This window comes from Schistocerca serialis, chromosome 8 (assembly GCF_023864345.2).
Source record: "Schistocerca serialis cubense isolate TAMUIC-IGC-003099 chromosome 8, iqSchSeri2.2, whole genome shotgun sequence".
Taxonomy (NCBI): Eukaryota; Metazoa; Arthropoda; class Insecta; order Orthoptera; family Acrididae; genus Schistocerca; species Schistocerca serialis.
In genome coordinates, this window is record NC_064645.1 from 146,037,340 (window position 1) to 146,046,803 (window position 9,464).

The following is a 9,464-nucleotide window of genomic DNA, read 5'->3' on the forward strand; positions in this document are numbered from 1 at the left end:
CCCAGCCGCCTTCAGAATTTGAAAGCGAGTATTCCAGTCAATATTGTCTCACGTGTTTCTACATTTCTCAGGAATCCAAACTGATCCTCCCCATGATCGGCCTCTACCAGTTTCTTCATTCTTCTGTAAAGAATTCGTGTTAGTATTTTGTGGCTGTGACTTATTAAATTCTGATAGTTCGGTAATTTACACATCTTGTTCACCAGATGGAAGAGTTTTGTCATGGCTGGCTCTTCCAAGGCAGTGTTGTCTTCTCTCAGGTCTTGTTTCAACATGAGCCTTTTAGTGCTTTGTCGAATTCTTCATGCAGAATCATATCTCCCTTCCCATCTTCATCTATGTCCTCTTCCCTTTCCATACTATCCCTTTTACAGACCATCTACATACTCCTTCCACCTTTCTGCTTTCCCTCTTTTTTCTTAGGAATGGTTTTCCATCTGAGCTCTTCATATTGGTACAGGTGGTTTTCTCCAAACGTCTACAATTTTCCTGTAGGCAGTATCTATCTTATCCCTAGTGATACATGCTTCTACATCCTTACATTTGTCCTCTAGCCATTCCTGCTCAGCCATTTTGCACTTCCAGTCGATCTCATTTTCTAGACATTTTCTTCAGTTTTAATCTGCAGTTCATAACCAATAAATTGTGGTCAGAGTCCACATCTGATCTAGAAATGTCTTTAAATTTAAAATCTGGTTCCTAAATCTCTGTCTAACCATTATATAATCAATCTGAAACCTTCTGGTGTCTCCAGGTCTCCTCCATGTCCACAACCTGCTTTCATGATTACTAAACCAAGTGTTAGCAATGATTAAATTATGCTCTGTGCAAAATTCTACCAGACGGCTTCCACTTTCATTCTTTTCGCCCAGTCGACATTCACCTACTACTTTTCCCACTATTGAATTCCAGCCCCCATGACTATTAAATTTTTGGCTCCCTTAACTATCTGAATAACGTCTTTTATCTCATCACACATTTCCTAAATATCCCCATCTGTGGAACCTGTTGCCATATAAACCTGGGGGTGTGGGCTTCGTGTCTATCTTGGCTACAATAATGCGTTCACCATGCCATTCACAGTAGTGTATCCGCATTCCTATTTTTCTTTTCTTTTTTTTTTTTTTTTTTTTTTTTTTTTTTTTTTTAAGTTACTCCTGCATTACCCCTATTTGATTTTGTATTTATAATCCTGTATTCATCTGATCAGAAGTCATTTTCCTCCTGCCACCATACTTCTCTAATTCTCACTATATATAACTTTAAACAATCCATTTCCCTTTTTAAATTTTCTAGCCCACCTCCCCGATTAAGGCATCTTACATTCCACACTCCGATCCGTAGAATGCCAGCTTTGTTTCTCCTGGTAACAATGTCCTAAGTAGTCCCCATCCGGAGATACAAATGGGGGACTATTTTACCTCTGCAATATTTTACCCAAAGCGATACCATCATCATTTAAGAGCTGCATGTTCTCGGGAAAAACTGCAACTGTAGTTTCCCCTTGTTGTTTGCAGTACCAGCACAGCAAGGCCGTTTTGGTAGGTTGGTTTGTGGGAGTAAAGGGACCAGATTGCTACGGTCATCGGTCCCTTTTTCCAAAATTGCAAACACCCACACAGAATAAAAACGAACAATGGAAAAGACGACACACGACAAGAAAGACGTAGACAGAGACCAGACAAATGGAATTGAAATCACACAGAGTGTGACAGTGGTTGGCCGACCATAGAGACAAAAAAGGAAAAGTCAACCACTGAAAAAACACACTAAAAATTCAGTCTAAAATCGTAGGCCAAAAGCCAGACTCAACACAAAAGGGGACAAACACTTAGATTAAGTGATAAAAGCCCCCTGCCCAAATAAAACGCAAAACTAAGCCTGCCATGGCAGTGTCATCTGTTAAAAGGGCAGGGAGCATATCAGGCAGCACAAATGTCTGCCTGCTAAAAGGGGACAGGCCAGCGAAATGTGGACCACTGTCGAAGCCACCCTGCAGCGAGACAGAGGCGGGTCCTCACGGCACAGTAAATATCTGTGTGTCAGCCAGGTGTGGCCAATGCGGAGCTAACAAAGGACAACTGAGTCCCTGGGAGTGGCTCGCATGGATGACCGCCACACAGCCGTCGTCTCCTTGCTAGCACGGAGTTTATTGGGTGCGGTCAAATCGCGCCATTCAGCGTCCCATAGCGCGAAAACTTTGCGGCGTAAGACTGCTCGCAAATCAGTCTCCAGGAGGCCAATGTCCACAGTTGGTTTACTGGTGGCCTGTTTGGCCAGGCAGTCAACATGTTCATTGGCCCGGATGCCGACATGACCAGGGGTCCACACAAAGACCACAGAGCGGCCGCAACGGGCAAGGGTATGGAGGAACTTCTGGATAGCCATCACCAGACAAGAGCAAGGGAAACACTGGTCGATAGCTCATAAACCGCTCAGGGAGGCGCTACAGATAACGAAGGACTCACCTGAACAGGAGCCGATATACTCTAGGGCACGAAAGATGGCGACCAGCTCAGCAGTGAAAATGCTGCAGCCAGCCAGCAATGAGCGTTGTTCGTAATGGTCCCCTACAGTGAGAGCATAACCGACACGTCCAGCAATCATCAAATCGTCAGTGTAAACAACACCAGAGCCCTGATACGTGGCAAGGATGGAAAGAAAGTGGCAGCAGAAGGCTTCCGGAGGGACTGAGTCCCTCGGGCCCTCTGCCAATCCGAGCCGAAGGCAAGGGTGGGGCGCACACCACGGGGGTGTATGAAGGGGGGCGGAAAGGAGGTGGAAGAGGGAAAAGCCCAAGCCCGGAGAAAACTCTCTGACGCGGGCCGCGATCGTACAAACCGACCAGGGCCAACATTCTGGGAGATGGATGACCGACTGAGGGAACAGGAGACAATAATTAGGATGCCCGGGCAAGCTACAAACATGTGTAGCATAAGCGGCCAGTAAATGTTTGCGCCATAACCGCAGTGGAGGGACACCTGCCTCCACAAGTATACTGTCCACAGGGCTGGTCCGGAATGCTCCAGTGGCAAGTCGGATACCATTGTGAAGGATTGGGTCCAGCACCCGCAATGCAGAAGGGGATGCTGAACCGTAAGCCAGGCTCCCATAATCCAGGCGGGACTGGATTAACACCTGGTAGAGCCATAAGGGGGTAGATCGGTCGGCACCCCAGCTGGTGTGGCTCAAGCATCGCAGACCATTAAGATGCCGCCAACACATCTGTTTAAGCTGCAAAATATGTGGGAGCCTGTCAACCGGGCATCAAATACCACACCTAAAAACCAATGTGTCTCCAACACAGCAAGAAGTTCGCCGGCAGAAATGCATAATGCAGGTCTTGGCAGCCGAAAACTGGAAGCCATGCGCCACAGCCCAAGATTGCGCCTTGCTGATAGCGCCCTGCAGCTGACGTTCAGCAGCTGCAATGCCAATGGAGCTATAGTAGAGGCAGAAGTCGTCAGCATACAAGGAAGCTGAGACAGACATTCCCACCACCGCAGTGAGCCCGTTAATTGCAATTAAAAACAGGCAGACACTTTAGACAGATCCCTGTGGTACCCTGTTCTCCTGAGCTCGGGGGGAACTATGGGAGGCCGCAACTTGCACGCGGAAGGTACAGTGCGACAAAGTTTCATAATGAAAATCGGCAGCTGACCCCATTGACCCCAACCATGATGCGTAGAGGGGATGTGATGGCACCGTGTCATATCATACGCCTTCCGCAAGTCAAAAAAGACAGCGACAAGGTGCTGACGGCAGGCAAAGGCCATACGGATGGCTGACTCCAGGCCCACCAGATTGTCGGCGGCAGAGCGGCCTTTACGGAACCCACCCTGAGACAGAGCCAGAAGGCCCCGAGACTCGAGTACCCAACCCAACCGCCGGCTCACCATGCGTACGAGCAACTTGCAAAGAACATTGGTGAGGCTAATCGGGTGGTAGCTGGCCACCGCCAATGGGTTCTTGCCAGGTTTCAAAACGGGGATAACAATGCCTTCCCGCCACTGTGACGGAAACTCACCCTTGACCGGTTGTAAAGGTCGAGGAGGCGTCACTGGCAGTCCACTGAGAGGTGTTTCAGCATCTGACAGTGGATGTGATCTGGCCCAGGAGCTGTATCAGGGTAAGCGGCTAGGGCACTGTGGAATTCCCACTCACTGAATGGAACATTGTAGGATTCAGGATGGCGAGTGTGAAATGAAAGGTTCCGACATTCCAACCACTCTTTGATGGAGCGGAAGGCCAGTGGGTAATTCACAGAAGCGTTCCTGAGAGCAAAATGGTCTGCTAAGCGGTTTGCAATTATGTCGGAGTCAGCACAAACTGCTCCATTCAGGGAAAGCGCAGGGACGCTGACAGGGGTCCGATAGCCACTAATCTTGGCCTAAACCTGCAATGGAGAGATATGGAGGCCAATGGTGGAGACATACCATTCCCAGCACTCCTGCTTGTGTTGGCGAATGATGCAGTGGGCCCACGCATGGAGCCTTTTAAAGGCAATGAGGTTGTCTAAGGAAGGATGGCGCTTGTGACGCTGGAGCACCCGCCTGCGATCTTTAATCACCTCGGCAATGGCAGGCGACCACCAAGGCACAGTCCTCCACTGAGGGGACCCAGAAGAACAGGGAATGGCAGATTCTGCGGCAGTAACAATGCCGGTGGTGACAGAGTGAACCACCGCATCAATGGCTGCATTAGAAAGAGGCTCAATAGCGGCAATGGAGGAGAACAAGTCCCAGTCAGCCTTATTCATAGCCCATCTGCAAGGGCGCCCAGAAGAGTGACGCCGTGGCAGTGACAGAAAGATCGGAAAGTGGTCACTACCACACAGTTCGTCATGTACACTCCATTGGGCAGACAGTAAGAGACTAGGGCTGCAGATCGAAAGGTCGATGGCGGAGTACGTGCCATGCGCCACACTGAAATGTGTGAAGGCACCATTGTTTAAAAGGGACAGGTCGAGTTGTGTCAATACATTCTCAACGGCGGCACTTCGACCTGTTGCCACCAACCCACCCCACAGCGGGTTATGGGTGTTGAAGTCGCCCAGTAACAGGAAAGGTGGCGGCAGTTGGGCTATCAGCACAGCCAGGACATGCTGTGGGATATCACCATCCGGTGGAAGATACAGACTGCAGACAGTAACAGCCTGTGGCATCCACACCCGAACAGCGACAGCCTCTGAAGGTGTTTGTGGAGGGACAGATTCGCTGTGAAGAGAGAAGGACATAGATGCAGACACCACCAGATACCCTTTCATAAGCTGCCCGATTCTTATAATAACCCCGATAGCCACGGAGGGCGGGATTCGCATCGCTGGCAAGCAAGTTTCTTGAAGAGCAATGCAGAAGAAATGGTGAAGGCTGAGAAGTTGTCGGAGCTAGGCAAGATGGTGGAAGAAATTGCTGCATTTCCACTGGAGGATGGCATTGTCCATGGCTGAGAAAGGTGTGAAGGGGCTGGGAAGCCAGATTACACCACTGTGTCACCTGCTACCACCGATTCAGTACCCGTGCGAGTGACATCCATTGCGTCCAAGGGTCCGGCGAGATCTAGGTCCTCAGCAGACACGAGAATCTCTACCTCATCCTCAGACGCAGAGCTTGTGGGAAGTGGTGGAGTGGGGTGCCACCGCAGCTTCCTTGGTCTTATGGGTCCTCACTTTCGCTTTCTCGCACTGATCCCTTGGTTGCCCTCACTGGGAGGGCTTCTTGGAGTCAGTCTCTGGGACAGAAGACGATTGCGAAGCCCTACGACCAGCGATCTGTGGCTTCTTCAGCCACTGGTGGGTGTCTGCTGTGCTGCTGGGAGGAACCTGGGAAGGGAGTGACCCAAGGGATCCCTTCCTAGCAAGAGAAGCCGAAGAAGACTTACACTTCTCCAGCCTGGAAGTGGGGACCGGTGTCCCCAGTGGTTGAGGTGGTGCTGCTTCCGAGGGAGGTGATGCAGGAACAACAGGGAGGGAAAAGCCCCCCACCATCTCGGGGGCAGGTGTGTTCCTTCGACTCAGAGCTGACTGCAAGTGTTGTAGCTGATGGAACTGTAGCAGGAGTGACAGTGGCGGCATAAGAAGACGTCATGTGCATGGGATGAACCCATTCAAATTTCCACTTAGCCTCAGTGTAGGTCAGTCGGTCCAGGGTCTTGTATTCCATTATTTTCCTTTCCTTCTGCAGAATCGGACAGTCCAGCGAGCAAGGGGGATGAGAGGCGGGGCACATGGAGTATCAGGATGGGAAGGATGACCACAATCAAGACACAAGGCTGGAAGCACAGCAGGAAGACATATGGCCGAACTTCCAACACTTGAAGCACCGCATTAGGGGAGGGATATAGGGATTTACATCACAGTGGTAGACCATCACCTTGGCCTTCTCAGGTAATGTGTCACCCTCGAAGGCCAAGATGAAGGCACCGGTGGAAACTTTATGATCCCTCGGACCCCAGTGGACGCACCGGACAAAATGGACACCACGTCACTCTAAGTTGGCGCACAGCTCGTCATCGGACTGTAAAAGGAGATCCCTGTGGAAAATAATGCCCTGGACCATATTTAAGCTTTTATGGGGCGTGATAGTAACTGAAACATCCCCCAGCTTCTTACAAGCGAGCAAGGCCCGTGACTGGGCAGAGGATGCTGTTTTTATCAAGACTGAACCAGACCGCATTTTGGACAAGCCCTCCACCTCCCCGAACTTGTCCTCTAAATTCTCTACAAAGAACTGAGGCTTCACGGATACAAAGGATTCCCCATCAGCTCTTGTACAGACAAGATACCGGGGCAAATATGTTTCACTGTCATTCATAGACTTTCGTTCCCCCCCATGGTGTGGACAGGGAGGGGAACGATTTAGGGTCATACACGTTAGCTTTAATGTGAGCCCTCGAACGCTTAGAGACTGCTGGTGGCTGGCCACCAGTGAGAGGTGATGTACCACGCTTCATTGCGGGTCATCCGCCCTGATGCCACCTACTCCGACCAAGGGCCCTCCCCACGGGCGCCACCCAGCCTCAGCAAGGGCTATCTGGCAGGATGGCCATTGCCAGGAGTCTCGATGCCCCAGGAGGATAGGCATCTATGCCTTGGCATAAGTGGAGAGTTAACGGTGCAGGCATCAGCAGAGCGATCCCTGTGTTGTCAGGGGGCTACAACAAACAGGGTACATGGCAGTCCCATCACAACGGACTGGCTACCGTGCTGGATCTTAGGTGCAAAAATGTCCAAGGTCGTCGTCTCAGCAAAAGGCAACACTGCATAGTGCATAGTGGTAATCACACCCAGGAATGTATCCTCGCCCAAGAGATGGAAAACGGGCGGGACAGTATTGCAAAGACGACAAAGCCGGCTAAAGGTCTCAAAGCATGACAGATACAGTGCACCATGTAAGGCGCCCTTCCCCAATCGGCTCACTCTTCGGAAGAATTTAGAAAGATGGAGGTCAAAGCTGAGATGGGACCATCACATAAGGCCAAAACTTTTGAGACTCCTTTTAGTCGTCTCTTACGACAGGGAGGAATACCGTGGGCCTATTCTAACACCCGAACCCGCAGGGGGGGGGGGGGGGGGGGGGGACGTTTTGGTTGGCCTATCTGTATTGCTGAGGCACACAACCCTCCCCACCAACAGCAAGGTCCAGGGTCAATAGGGTACTCTAGACTTATGTATAATATATTTACAATCAATTACAACTACTGCCAATTGCACCCATTAATAATTATGAAAATCACACACAATTATTGAAATCATAAATGTGAGTAGATTAGCATTAGTTCTAATTATTTGCTAGCACTTTTTACAGACGTAGCCTGCATTGGGTGCTTCTGCCAATTTAAGTGTAAGTTTGACATGCTCCATATCCCTGAAGGCCGTGCACCATGATAGAATTTATTCAGCACAATGTGTGTATGAGGAAAAACCTTGTTGAATAATTAGTCCAGCGCTTTTCTGGGTAAAAGCTACATACCAGAACCCCCTTGTGTGTATGGAACAGACATGAACAGTAGGCTGTAATACCAGTCAGTTTGTTAACACAACCTTCATTTGGTTTTCACATTCACTGGCTTCACCAATGCACAACCAGTTTGTCACCTATCACCTTTGGCTATGCTACAAGAAGTTGGAAGGGTTTGGAACACGTGATGCACATTCTTCTGAAAATGAGCCAATGTGACCAGTGACAAATATAGTTAGTCTTTCTCCTAGTAGCACTGTCACCAGACTCCGCAGGAACAATGTCCTCAACATTTAACTTTAGTGCAGCCAGAGACCTAGGCTGGGTAGGATTACTGACCATTTGTAGTTAAATGTATATTGTATTTAAATTAAATGTGTCACACTACAGGACTCTACAGATGGTGGTTTACAATAAAATATACAATTACAAAAGCTTCACTGAACGTTATTCGTGTGTTGAAATTTGTTAGGATGAAAAAACTAAGTTGCTGTCCTCTACTATGGCACACTCTATGCACCCCCATGCTTTATCAGGAATGTATTTTTCAATAACAATAACTTCTCATTCACTCAAGTTCCACAGACCCCTCAGGATGTGGAACAAGCCAAAGTGCACATTAACACTACATATGGTGCATAAAATTCAATTTTTACTTACAGTTTTCCCCTTGACCCATTCTGTTGCCAACGAGCTAGAAGCAATTGCTGAGCCGCAGCCAAATGTTTTAAATTTGGCGTCTATAATTTTTCCGTTATCGTCTACTTTTATCTGAAGTTTCATCACATCACCGCACGCCGGAGCACCAACCAACCCGGTCCCAACTCTGCTGTCATTCTTGTCCAGTGATCCCACATTTCTTGGGTTTTCGTAGTGATCCAATACCTGTCAAAACCAATGATACACAATAGTCTATTTCCGATTTTCATTTCTTAGAAAGCTCGTATTGCGCAGTAGGCCTAAATATCTTACTTTTTCATGATAATACAATGCTGGGGTACTTGTGCACCGCACTTTCAGCAGAGACGGCCGCAAAGTTTTTGAAAGCCCTCTGATCAACGACATACTGCACAACTATCGTTGCGCTTCTATTGCACAAAAATTTTCTGCTGTTGCACCACAAGAACTGCGTAGTGCGTACTTCTCAGCTGCTGCAGAACAGACTAAACATCAATATAGTACCAGAGATAAAATTATTTCGTTTTTTAGTCAATAATACCGCTGCCTTCTATATCACGAATACTAGCACTACAGCAACAGACCGATAGCAGCGATTGCTGTCACTCAACAGAATCTAATGGAAATACTCATATACTCTGTGACGCTTTAATTACGCTCATTTTATTTTCGTAACGGCATCGTGGGTTTGAGAAGAAAATGAGTTTTTGTTGATAAACGTTTATTTTCACTCTCCATGCTTCACGTTCAAAAGAACACTAACAGTAATCAATAAGTAGAAAAACTTTTATGTTATGTACTGTAGTGGCCCAGTGGCTTAATAACACC

The 9,464-nt window shown here is 48.4% G+C and overlaps 1 protein-coding gene across 1 annotated transcript in view; it reads right to left on the minus strand.

Moving 5' to 3' along the window:
• The window catches only part of LOC126416774 (iron-sulfur cluster assembly scaffold protein IscU), a 57,155-nt gene extending 48,010 nt beyond the window's left edge, over positions 1-9,145 (minus strand). Inside the window, exons 1-2 of the mRNA XM_050084632.1 lie at positions 8,931-9,145; positions 8,619-8,843 (exon numbers count right to left, since the gene is read on the minus strand). Of these exons, the coding sequence (XP_049940589.1) occupies positions 8,619-8,843; positions 8,931-9,023 (318 nt within the window). The 5' untranslated portion in view covers positions 9,024-9,145. The remainder of the gene's footprint in view (positions 1-8,618; positions 8,844-8,930) is intronic.
• Between the last annotated feature and the right edge of the window lie 319 nt (positions 9,146-9,464).